This window comes from Narcine bancroftii, chromosome 3 (assembly GCF_036971445.1).
Source record: "Narcine bancroftii isolate sNarBan1 chromosome 3, sNarBan1.hap1, whole genome shotgun sequence".
NCBI lineage: Eukaryota > Metazoa > Chordata > Chondrichthyes > Torpediniformes > Narcinidae > Narcine > Narcine bancroftii.
Window position 1 is genome coordinate 160323834 of NC_091471.1, and position 13805 is coordinate 160337638.

Sequence of the window (13805 nt, forward strand, 5' to 3'; positions counted from 1 at the left end):
GCCGAGTGGAACATTTCCACTGTCCTATGAAAATGGCTCTCATGCCACACCATAAGGGACTGGACTGGATAGATGAACTGCCTTGGGTTCCTTTAGGTATCCATACCATGCCAAAGGAAGATCTAGCTACATCCTCCGCAAAATTGGTTTATGGAGCACCCCTAACAGTGCCAGGGGATTTTGTTCTGGCAGCAAGAATCTCCTACTTTTGTACTCACATGCTTAAGGGAGAAAGTGGGTATACTGGCACCTATCTCAGCCACCCGGTATGAATCTACAACTTCATATATTCCGCCTGAACTCAAGGGCTGCCTTTATATATTCCTGTACAACGACGTGCACAGGATGCCGTTGCAACGGCCATGTGAAGTTCCTTTCAAGGTGGTTCAGAAATACGGCTCCATGTTTATATAGAGATTGGCGGCAGGCAAGAAACGATTTTGGTAGATCACCTTAAGCCTGCACATGTGGACCTAGATCAACCAGTATGGGTGGCATGCTCCCAGCATAAGGGGTGTCCACTGGCCCATTCTAACCATGTAGATGAGACATGTCACCTCCGAACTCCGGTTCTAGGAGGGGGGTAGTGGGGGAAGGTTATGTGGCAAACTGCGCCACTGCATTATCAAACCGACGTCCATAGTTGCGGGGCACTGCAGGATCAGGAGTTCCTCGTGGCCAGAGGGCACAAAAAACTCTGGGAAGCACGTGACGTCAGAGATTGCGCCAACTATAATTATTCAAACTCCTGCGAAGATTCCATAAAACAGTTCTCTTACTTCAGCTCACAGACCACTTATTTTGTGCTTTATTCACTGCACCACTTGCTACAGAGTTTTATTTACTTGTTTGTTTATTTGTTATAATTTCACTACTGGTTGTATGAATAGCATACAAGCAAAGCTTTTCACTCTATCTCTGTACATGTGACAATTAAGCAATTTAAATGCAACTTGAAAAAAGGGCACAGCTTTGGAATACAAAAACATCCTTTTTGGATAAAAATGAGGAGGAAATGTTTGATAATTTTCTAGTGAATTTTTGTACCTTCTTTATCATCTTCAAGTCAAGTTTATTGTAAATGACTATGATGAGCAGGTGGAAAAATTGTTGGGTAAAAGGGTTTTCACAGAGCAAGAGATAGTTTTAAAATTGTTGAAAGCAAAGCCAGTGAGTTGTGATTTAGAATGTGCTACCTTAAAGGGAAGTGGAAAGATTCCAAAGTAAATTCCTGATGGGAATTGGGCAAAGATTGGAAGAGAAAAATATTGTAGGTCTTGTGAAGAATGAGCAGGGAGAATACCACTGATGAGATTGATCTTTCAATAAGCCGCCATGTGTACAAAGGGCTGAATGATCTCTGGGGTAGAATATTCCAAAGTTTCACTGCATGCTCTCATCTCAGGCAATCTAATACTGTAGTGAGTATGATCCTTAGCCAAGTTTCCACTCTGGGGAAAAATCTCTTGGCATTTACTCAATCAAGGAAAGATTTCAGCATTTTATCTGCCTCAACGAGATCACCTCCCATTCTTCAAGGAGCATAGGCTCATCCTATTCAGTTTGTTTTTAGACCAACAGAATAAAGATTTAATCAAAGTACATAAAATTATGGGGTCAACTGGAGCCAAACAAAACAGAAACTGGCTCTATTTGCTATTAGAACGAAGAAAGTACAGCACAGAAACAGGCCTTTCAGCCAACATGCCTATACTGAATATAATGACAAAATCAAACAAAAACTCTGTGGCTTGCACCTGAATCCCATTCCCTTCATATTCATGTGTCTATCTAATAAAATCTTAAATGCTTAATCGGCTTATTCTACGCACCCACTTCACTCTGTAATAAATATTTGCCCTGCACATCTCCCTTAAACTTTTTCACCATAATGTTTGGTCCCTAGCCACCTATACTTTGGCAATTTGGGTTTTTGACATGATACTTCTTAAAGATTGTCAGAATCTCTGCCTCTATCATTTCTCAGGCAGTGAATTCAGATTGCACCATTTTTGGATTCCCTCTAAACCTTTTACCTTGTGTCCACTCATTTTTGACATTTTTATTATGGGGAAATGTTTCTTGCTGTTTATCCTGTATATGCCCCTCACAATAATGAGAGGAACAGATGAATATGCAGTATTCATTTCCCTAGGCAGAGATCCCAATAACCAGTGACTATAGAGGACCGAAGGGGTGTTGAACAGGTTTATTACATGCAGTGTGTGTGGGCTGGGGGTTGATGGAGTTGCTAGTTCTCTGTATGAAAGTCAGGAGAATGAGATGTTCTTCATCCTATGAGGCCAAGGAGTGGGAAGTGGGATAAGGCTGGGTGACTTCCTTTTGAATTACTTCCTCTTCTGCCTTAAATCCCTAAAATCTTATGGTTTGTCCAGATACAATGTGCCTGTAATTTGGAATCATTCTAAAATATGTTTGGAGGTTTAACCCAATTTATTGGATGCAGATGTACAGCCTTTATTTATATAGCATGTTCAATATTATCATAGTGTTGTACAGCTAGGAAACAGGCATTCATTGCAACCTGTCTATGCTGTCCAAATTTTCTACCTGGGTTAGTCCCATTTGCCTGTGTTTGGCCCATTTCCTTTTAAATCTTTCCTTCCATGTACTTGTCCAATTATCTTTGAAAAGTAATTCATCCTGCCTCTACCACTTCCTCTGGTATTTTTTCCCATGGACCCACCATGGACTATGTGAAAAAATGCCCCTCAGGTCTCTTTTTTCTATTTCATCTTAAATCCATAACTTTTAGTTTTAGACTCCCCTATCCTAGGTAAATGACTGTGACCATTTACTTTATCTATGCCCCTCATGATTTTATAAACCTCTAAATTAAAAGATCACCCCTCAGCCTTCTAAAGTTTCAAAGTTTAAAAGTTTGAATGTTAAATGTATTATCAGAGTACAGTGCTAACACATCACATACAATGCTAAGATTCTTTTTCTGTGGGCCAGACTTAGCAAATCTATAGATTAGTCATTGTAATCTGTAAACTGTGCAAATGCAGATATAAATATACAGCAATAAATAATGAGCATGATCATCCTTAACTGAGTCTCTAAATGAATATAATTATCTCTTATTATTCAAGAGTCTGATAGTTCAGGGATAGTGGCTAATCTTGAACCTGGTGGTATGAGTCCTGAGGCACCTGTACCTCCTTCCTGATGGCAGCAGCGAGTACAGAGCATGGACTGGGGGTGGCAAGGAATCTTGATAGTTGATGACAACATATCAATGGCAATATTTTATATTGATATGTTTGGGAGAGTCCACAACCTTTTGCATGATTTTCTGCTCAAAGTAATTTGTGCTCCAGTCAACACACTTTGCACTGCACATCCGTAGAAGTCTGCCAAGGATTTTGATGACATACCTTGTCCATACATTTATGAACCATGTCCAAGCCTATCCACCCTCTCCTTAAAACTTAAGCTTTACAGTTCTAGTAACATCTTGTTGATCTTTTCTGCACCCTCTCCATCCTATTGGAGAAAATCAAAGAACAGCTGTCACAAGAAGCCAAGTGATGTTTCAAAGGAAGATGAAACAGATGGAAAGGTTCAGAGATTTAAACAAGTATGTCAGAGTGGAATTTAGAATTTATGGTGTTGAGGATTGAAGACAAGTTGACCAACAATGGAGAGGAGAGAATATCAGTTTTAGGTGAAAGGGAATTGGAGGATTGTTGAGATTTCAGCTGGTGATAAAGATGGAGGAGGTACAGAAATAAGGAAAAGTGAAGCTTTGGAGATATTTTAAATCAAAGAGTAAACTTTTCTATTGAAGTATTGTTGGGCATGTGGCAATGTAGGACATTTGATACAGAAGTAATGGACATATGAAGCTAATTGCAAATTAATATTAACTTGTTTAATTCCTTTCCCCATTCTGTTGGAGTTTTAAAGAATATTTTATTTTTGTTTTTTCCCATAAGTATACATAGAAAAACTTACATCTCTATGTATATATATATATAACTTTGTTAAAAAAACAAACAAAACAACCCCTCCCTTTCACAATATAGATCCACACATCATCAGGGCTCACATTTATGTTGATCATTAAAAATTCTATATGGGGAAGGCACCTGCATTTATACTATAGCAGAAATTAATATTTATTATGATTATTGTACTTATAATTATAATTGGTCCCCTATATGATCTAAACATGGCTGCTATATCTTAATAAATATGTCATAATTGTTTTTTAAGTTCTATGTAATCTTTTCCATAGGTATGCAACTATTTATCTCAGCAGTCCATTGCACTTTATGCAGAGGGGAGCCGGATTTCCAAGTGATTGCAATACATTTCTTAGCCACTGCTAAGGCTATTTTAACCATATGAAATTTGGAAGTTAGTTAGTTTATTACTTATTTCAATGAAGTTGCCCAAAAGATAAAGCTCTGGGTCTCCCGTGAAGGCCACTCCTGTTATCCTTGTATTTCAGTAATATCCTGATAGAAATGTCTTGCCTTCACACACGACCACATAGCATGTACAAACATTCCTATTACCATCCCACATCTAAAACACATTTCCGATATTTCAGATTTTGATTTACACAACTTCTGTGGTGTAGAAAAGTATATTTTCTATAATTGTAATTATATAATTCTATAATTATAAATATATTTTCTATAATTATATAATTGGTGTAGAAATTTATATTGCACTAATCTGTATCTTGCATTTATAATTGATGTCATGCTATCCAAACACCAATCAGACCAATATCTTTCCATTATTGGAACTCCTAAATACAACTTACATCGCTTTTTCTCTCTTGATCTCTGTAAACCTGGTTTTGCACTTTCATTCTGGAGAGCATAGTACATCTTAGTTATAAATTTAGATGTATTCCCCAGTCAAATTGTTTGTTCCTTTTCATTAATTTAAAGTGGGGCCAAACTTGGCACCCATCTTTCTCTTAGGACTGATCTTAGCTGGAGAAAACAAAAGAAAGCCCCATTAGTTACTCCGTATTTATTTCTTAATTGTTCATACTACCTTTTTGATATCCCATCATATAACAATCCTCAACATATCTTATTCATTATCATACATGAATTCAATATTTTAAATGTAGATTCAGATTAATAGGCAACAATACATTTTTACATAATGATATTCTTAATGATATACCTGCTTTTTTACCAATACACTCATTTATTTATATTCTAATCATATGTATTAGTATAGGGTTATACGTCTTTTTTGTTATTAACAAAATTCCACTTATAAATAAAGTCCTTCACTGTTTCTTCTTTTATTGAATACAATCCCATTTGGATCCAAGAAGGGGGTCTGTCTTCTTAAAAATAGTATTTCTTAAAATCCGGAATCTAAGTCCTCCCAATTTATAATCCCATGTTAGCTTTTCTAATGAAATTCTCAGCCCTTTGGAATTGCCTTATGTAATTATTCAATAATTGAAATAATTTTTTAGGTAGTGTAATAGGCAACGATTGGAAAAGATACTATAATCTTAATTTTAATACAATTTGCTCTTCCCACCTAGAGTAATCAGCACGTCTTTCCATTTCTGTAAATCTTTCACTATTTTTTTCTAAAAGAGGGGTGTGATTAAATGTATATAAGTTCTGTAAATTATTATCTGTTATTTATCCTAAATATTTGATTCCATCTATTTTCCATTTAAATCTACTACCTTTTTGATATCTTTCATAATTGAAAATTTTCATTGGCATTATCTCACTCTTGTCCATATTTATTTTATAACCTTCTGTATTTTTCTAATGTTGTTTGTAATTTTATCAAGGATTCAGCTGGGTCAGACATGTTGAAAAGCACACCATTAGCAAATAAGCTAATTTTATGTTCTTCCTGACCAACTTTGAAGCCCTTAATATCCGGTTCACTCCTTATAATCTCCGCCAGTGGTTCAATAGCTAGGATAAAAAGCACTGGAGACAGAGGACACCCCTGTCCTCTGATCTACTCAAGAGAAAAATTGCTGACATCTGATTGTTAGTTCTAATTTTGGCTTGTGGATTATGATAAAGAGTTCTTATCCAGTGTATAATTTTTCTGCCTATAACAAATTTTTCCTGTTTTAAATAAGAAAGACCATTTTAATCAATCAAATGCTTTTTCTGCATCTAGGGAGATGGTTATACTTGGATTTAACTTTGATTTTGCTGTATGTATTATATTGAACAGACTACCCAGACTATTTGAAGAAGGTCTTCCTTTGACAAATCCCCACATGATCTGTATGTATTAATTTTGGTAAATGTTGTCTAAGTCTATTAGCTAATGGCTTTGCCAATATTTTATAATCAGCATTAAGGAGTGATATAGGTCTATATGATGAAGTTTTTAATGGGTCTCTTCCTTTCTTCGGTAACACTATAATTATAACAGTTGAGAAAGATTCAGGTAGGGTCTTGACCATCACTGCCGGTCCAATACATTCATCATAAGAGGTATCAATAAATCTTTAAATTGACTGCAGAATTCAGGAAGAAACCCATCCTCCCTTGGAGATTTGTTAGCTGCTTTTAACCTGCTTTCTCCATTCCTTCTCTTGTGAAAGAGGCATCTAAATCAATTCATTCCCTACCATCTAATTTTGGAAGTTTAACATTTGTAAAAAATTTGTCCCATCTCATTTTCATCTCCTAATAAATCTGATTTATATAGTTTCATATAATATTGTCTGAAAATATTATTTATTTATTTTTGATTATATGTTATAATATTGGCCTCTGTTTTTATTGCATTTATCATTATAGATGACTCCTCTGCCTTGAACTTCATGTGTCTGTTCTCCTATTTTTGTTTGGTTTTTAATTTTTTTCCCCACTAAACAATTGGAATGTGCTATATTTCAATTTTTTATTCACTAATTTTTCCAATTTCATTATATCTTTCTCTAGACCATCCAGCTCTGTAGCATATTCTCTCAAAGAGTTTTTGTATAAGAAATAATGTGTCCTTTTAGATAACATTTAAGCATATCCAATATTAAAAATGTATTATCAGAAGAAGAAAGGATAGTTTCACAGAATAATTCTATCTATCTCTTAATAAAGACAAAAGTCCATTTTCAACAGTGTGGCATTGAGACATCATCTATACACACTGTTGTTTTTCTATTATTGCAATAGTCAAAGTTAATGGTAAATGATCTGATAAAATTCTCACCAAATATTGCATTGTTACCACTCTACTTTTTAACATTAAAAACAAATCAATCCTTGTATGTGAATCATGTACCCTTGAGTAGAATGAGTAGTCTCTTTCCATGGGTTAAATTGCCTCCATATATCAATCAAATTTAAATCCTTCATAAAAGACAGTGTTGTTTTTGCTGTTTCTGCCTTATTACTGTTTTGGCTGATTTATCCAGTATTGGATCTAGACAGAAATTGAAGTCTCCTCCAACCTGTATATTTTGTCTTCCATCTGCTTTTTTTAAAAAAGGTATCTTTCATCATCATAATTTGGTGCATAGATGTTCATAAACGTCCATGATTCTGCATAAATTTTACACATGCAATTACAAATCTTCCAGCTTAGTCAGTGTCTCTTCTATTATTATTGGTATATTTTTGTTAATTAGAATTTCTACTCCTCTTGGTATTGAGCCAAATGTAGATGATATTACTTGTATCACCCATCATCTTTTTAATTAAAATTTAATCCTCTAAACCCCAAAATCCCACAAAAAAAGACTATAGAATCTCTCGATTCTTTTAGTGCCATCTTTTATAGATATTCCTCTCTGGGCGCCATTCTTCCTCTTAGAATGGAGTGTCCACCTTGCTACTACTTTTCCAAAGTTTACTTTCTTTTCTGAGCTCTCTGTGCACATTTCAATAAAATTTACTTATCAACAATAAATATGACATTAAAAAAAAACAACTTTTACTTAGTAAACATTCTTCACAGTCCCCTCTTTGGCAACCTGAGCTTTTTCATAAATCTCACAGGAAGTCTTCCACCTCATTCTTCGTCTTGAAAAATCATCAATTACCTTCTGCTACTTCAACCCTCAGAATCACAGGTTATTTCATTGAGCATTTCCAGTTTGTGGAATGCAGTTGTCTCTTTACATCATCAAATTCCTTCCTTAGCTTTTTCAAAGTTGGACTAAATTCTTGATAAATTAGCATTTTTTCATGGTCAATCTCAGACAGGCCATTATTTTGCTTAGAGTATTCCTAAACTTCTCCCAGAATTGTCTGCTCTCCCTGGTAATGCAAAAGTCTTACCAGGACCACACATGGTCATTGATCGTCGGCTCTCTTGGATCTGATGGTCTGGTGAGTCCTTTCAATATTCAGTTTTGAATTTGCCTTCTCCCAGCACTCGCGGGATTCATGTTTCAAAGAAGTTCACCAGATGTCTTCCCTTGATTCCTTCTTTCAGTCCAATAATTTGGACATTATTTCATCTGATAAATTTCTCCATGTGGTCGTTCTTGTCCAGCAGACCTTGTCTGTCAGACTCCCATTACTTTGCATTTTTCTCCAAAGGTTTTTTAGCTTAGATTGAGTTTTTACCAAGTCTACTTCTGCTTGGATCATTCTTTCCATTACGTCTTCAACGATTTCTTTAATTTCGTTCATCCTTTCAGTCATCTCTCTCATTACATTTTCAACACCAATAAATCAGTTGCTCAAGTTTTCCATTTTCTCCAGGATAATATTTAGAGCTTCCCAGCTCTGCCAGGGTCCTCCAATCCTGTGGCCACTCTTATGTCGCTCCCATTTGTGCTTTTGCTCTATGTTCCTGGCTGAGTAGAAACTTTTTCATTTTTTGTTCTTGGCTGCCTTGGTTTCTTAGTTCTTATTTTGTCAATTTTTTAGTGAAAAAAATCTTAATTTTAAAATTTTAACTGTTTTTTTGATACTCTTCACGGAGGACTCAATCAAAACACATCTAAGTCCTTCGCTTGACTATGCCCCCCCTCCCCCATTGAAGAGTTCTCGATCCAAACGTTAATTGCTCCTCTCTACAGACGCTGCCTTACCTGTTGAGGTTTTCTTGCATTTTCTGTTTTAATTTTAGATGTTCAGGAATTGCGGATTTAATATTTTCATTTAATATAAGTTCAGTGATGGGTGAGGCAATGCAGCTTCAGATTTTAAGGGGATTTACATGATGATGTTATCAGGATCAGATCATCACATGATAATTAATAGCTGTCTTTGTCCCTGTCAGACCAAAGCAATCATGGGGAACATACTGGCTGCAGTTTCTGGGATCTGAAGCTACACACTCTGCTGGAGGAACCTCAGCAGGACAATTAGCATCTGTGGGTGAAAAAGAATTGATAACATTTCAAGTCAGAACTCTCTGTCAAGGGTTTCAACCAGAAACGCTGACAGTTCCTTTTCTCCCATAGTTCCAAATTGACCTTCTGAGTTCTTCTAAAAATATATTCTTCTAAAAATAGCTTGGATACAGATTTTTTAGATTTTTAAAATTTATACTTACAGCACTGTAACAGGCCAATTTCAGTCCCACGAGTCTGCTCCACCCAATTTACACCTCATTAACCTACACCCCGGTATGATTTTAAAGGGCGGGAGGAAACCAGAGCTCCTGGAATAAACCCACACAGACACAGGGAGAACGTACAAACTCTTTTCAGACAACGCGGGATTCGAACCCCAGTCCGTTCCTGGTTACTGCTGCTTTACTGTGCTGCCTATTTTTTATGTACAACCTTTTCATAGAACCTTTAACATTGTCATGCATTTCTGGAGTTATTCAGCATGAACAGGCCCTTCAACCCAACTTGTCCGTGCTGGAAAAGGTGTCTGCTGAGCTAGTGTCATTTGCCTGCATCATGTTACACACAATGCAAAATTTTTAAAAATTGCAGACATTGGAAATCTACAATAAAAGCTAAAGATGCTGGAAATGCTCAAGAGCACCTGTGGGGAGAGGATCAATATCAATGTTCAGCTCAAGAAAAGTGGGTCTGAAATGTGATCTCTCTCTCTTTGCACAGATGATGCCTGACCTGCTGAATGTTTGCAACATTTTCTGTTTTTATTTCATGCTACACTTAAACCATCTGAAGTGTGTTTCAAATCTGCATAATGCACACTTTTAGCTAACCTTCCTGATATCCTGGGGACTGACCTTAATGTTGTTTTCTTGTCTCTCTGCAGCTGAGCCCAGCCATTATGGAAACCCTGCTAAAGGGAACCTTCAACGCCACCTTATATAATCCACTCTTGAATCCTCCACCAATCCCCAGACATCCGGACCCCCCACTATTCCAGGACCTGTGACCCCAACCTGACCTTCAAACTACATCAGTTGGTAAGTGTGGACACACATCTCATATAAATCTCTACATTTCTAATAGCTCTGCATCATATCACACTCACAGTTTTTACCAGTTGGTTTTGATTAGAAGATAATAATTGCCCCATTAAAATTTGAGGTTGGAAATTAAATGTTTCTGATCTTTGCTGTATTTCTGTGCACAAAATATCTGAAGGTGGGGAAATGATAAGTAAAACAGGACAGAATAGAGGAAGGCCCTTCAGCCCATTGTCTACAATGGCCATTCTACACCCCTTTACATTCTCCCATCTCATTCTCCCCACTTTCCCATTAGCTCCCCACAGATTCTACCCCTTGTCTAAGTTTCTGTCTGTCACATTTTAACGTGTTGAAAAGGGTTTTTTTCGAGCGATCGTAGGAGGTTAACATCAACACTCATTCAGATGTGTGTGTGTGTGTGTGTGTGTGTGTGTGTGTGTGTGTGTGTGTGTGTGTGTGTGTGTGTGTGCGCACGCACGCGTCCATGTGTCATTTGGTCCTCATTGAACTAGACCTGTGTGTGCACGCACGTGCCTATGTGTCATTTGGTCCTCATTGAACGAGACCTGTGCTCCATGTAGTGTGGGTGTGCAACATTCTTGCACGATGAATTCACATGTGGCCATCCTCTGTTCTCACTGTAGTGGAAAGAAATCATCCTCAGCACCGTGAGACTGCTCAAAAGAAAGAGAATATATCGTGCTAAAAGATGTGATGTCGTTTCTTGAGTTAATGTTGGGTTACAGTATTACAGTGAAAAAAAATGTCAAATTTGCACGACTATTAGAGCAGCAAAATTTCAAAAGTTTAAATGAGAAGTGGATATGGAAAATAGAACAATAAACGTAGAACAAACTCCCTGTTTCAAGCATTTGATACCTGCATCCAATATAAATAAAACATTTGGAAGTCATTGTGAAAAAATTACAAATGTTACAGAGAGAAGAGCTTTAAATACAAAATAGCCTGAGGTGTGTGAGCAGGCAGTGGTTACGGAGGAGGGATTGGTGCCTTTAAGTCCAAGGACTGCTTCGTGATTCATGCAACCTTGTTCCTGGTGCTATTATGGAAAATAAATCAGCCAGCAAGTTTCCAGCAGAGGGTTAGCTGTCTCATCCATTGTGGTAAATCTCTTAAGCCAGGAAGAAATTAGTGCAGTCAGTGCATTGATCTTACAAGGTTAATGCTATATTGGCAACAAAAGTTATTAACAACCAAAGAGACAGTTCAAAGAACTTTTCAGTGCTGGCAATTGTTACCTCTTGCAGTGCATTATCTGATGACATGCTGTAATTATACTGTATTGGTGCTTTTCCAAAGCAGCCTATCAATCTAATGGGCAAATGTCCCATTCTCCAAGTACTAACCCTTCACCGAACTGTCTAGAACTAATTCAACTGCAGTTATTTATGTCTTCATGCATTGCTTTCTGTAGCCTTCCATCAAGAGGGTTCTTTACTCCTTCAACTAATCAAAACCAAATAACTTATGCAGTGTTTTGTCAGAATCCAGGAGTATATAAATTAAAGTGTATTTTGTGATGACTTCTCAAACAACCTACGGTGTGATTATTGCTGAAATGTTAACTGTACTAATATAAAATAATCAGGTTTTGTCACACATTCTATCACAATTCTTCTACTAACATAATGTTATAAATTACATAGAATTTTAGTTCTGCGGGGCCATTTGGCCCTGCTGATTCATGCTACTGATTCTTCGCCAGTGTCCTCCCACCACTCCTCATCTCAGTTCATCTTCTGTATATCCTTCAATCCTTTCCCCCTCAAACTTATCAAATTTCAGATGTGCAGTTTTTGTCACATTGTTGCAGGAAGGTTGTGAAGATTATAGAAAGGGGCAGGACAGGTCTATCAGGATGTTGCCTGGATTAGAAGGTATGAGGAGTGGCTGGAGTGTTGGAAGATGAAGGGAGACCTAATAGAGTTTATGAAAGTATTAGAGGAACTGATAGGGTAGGCTGTAATAATCATTTTTCCAGGGTAAAATACTAGATGCCATGGTTGGGGACGGGGGGGGGGGGGGGGTGGGTGTAGTTGGGGGGTGGGGTGGTTCAGGATTTAAAGGAGATGTGAGGGGCAAGTAGTTTTACATGGAGAGTGGAATTAGTAGCGTTTAAGAGGCTTTTAAATAGTATTTGCATTTGGAGGGAATGAATGGGATATCTATCAAGTCCAAGCTGTCAAATTTAAGATAAATTTGGCCATCATGTTCAGCACATACCTGTGGACCTGAGTGCTTGTTTCTGTAGTGTTCTGTTCTGTGTTCTCCTTAAATGCACAATTTTGGAAATGAGATTCACATTCTCACCACTCTCTGGATACAAAAAGTATCTCTCTAATTTTTGTTGGATGTGTAATGACTATCTTGTCTTGAAGGTTCATGATTTTATATTCTCCATAACTGGAAATATTTTGTCCAGTCCATTTCACCACACTCTGTGAATGGAGTTGGGTAGAGAAGTGGCAGATGGAGTTCAATTGGATAAATGTGAAGAGATGCACTTTGGGAGGTTGAACTTGAAGCCAGAGTATGTGGCTAATTGCAGGATTCTTATCAGTGTGGAGAAACAAAATGATCTTGGGTCCAAGTGCATGGATCCCACAAAATTCATAGGGTAGTTAAGAAGGCATATGGTGTGCTGGCCTTCATTAGCCGGGGGATTGATTTCAAGACCCATGATGTATAATTGCAGCTATATAAAACTCTGGTTAAACCTCTCTTGAAGTATTGAATTTAGTTGTGGTTGCCTAATTCTAGGAAGGATGTAGATGGTTTGGAGCAAGTACAGAGGAGATATTCCATGATGTTGCCTGAATTGGAGATCATGATGTATGACTGAAATAAAGTTTTTCTCTTTCGAGCAATGAAGGGTGAGAGATGACTTAATTATGGTATGTAAGATTATGAGAGGTATAGATAGGGTGAACAGCCATTATTTTTTTTCCTAGGGTGAAAAGAGCAAATACCAGAGGACTTCTGTTTAAGGTGAATGGAGAAACAAGAGTACAATGTGGAGCTGGCATAATATGCTGCGTTAAGCACAATCAACCATAACCACATTTCTGTAGCTTTAGTCTTTGCTAAGTGAGCCATGCACTGTAATTAGGAAAGATCCACTTGTCACAGGGACTGCACAAAGATAACTCAGTAGCAAGAGAGATTATCTTGTAAAGAGGGTTGAATGGGTTGGGCCTGTACTCATTAGTGTTTCAAGGAATGAGACGTAAAATGCTAAGGGAGTCTGGTAGGGCAAGTACTTTCAGGATGTTTATGACCAAAGAGATCTCAAAACGGGCATCATTTCAGGATAAGGGACTGTCACTCAAGAATGAAAGAACCAAATAATTGTTGGTCTTAAGATTGGGATTGTGAGTTCTTTGTGGAGGTGGACTTAGTGAAGATATTCGAGGTGGATGTGGAAAGTAGGGGAATCACAGTTT

The 13805-nt window shown here is 37.2% G+C and overlaps 1 protein-coding gene across 15 annotated transcripts in view; it reads left to right on the top strand.

The window, feature by feature from the left end:
• stpg2 (sperm-tail PG-rich repeat containing 2) overlaps positions 1-13805 on the top strand; it is a 715538-nt gene that overhangs the window by 613418 nt on the left and 88315 nt on the right. For 13 of the 15 annotated variants that reach the window (XR_011353872.1, XR_011353875.1, XR_011353874.1 and 10 more), the window contains one exon: positions 10182-10335. Coding sequence is in view for 9 of the 15 variants with exons in the window: in XM_069925664.1 (XP_069781765.1) it covers positions 10182-10304 (123 nt within the window). In the remaining 6 variants the exon portion in view is untranslated. Of the gene's footprint in view, positions 1-6213; positions 6267-10181; positions 10336-11280; positions 11827-13805 lie in introns of those variants that run through there. The other 2 variants (XM_069925665.1, XM_069925662.1) reach the window with 2 other exon arrangements.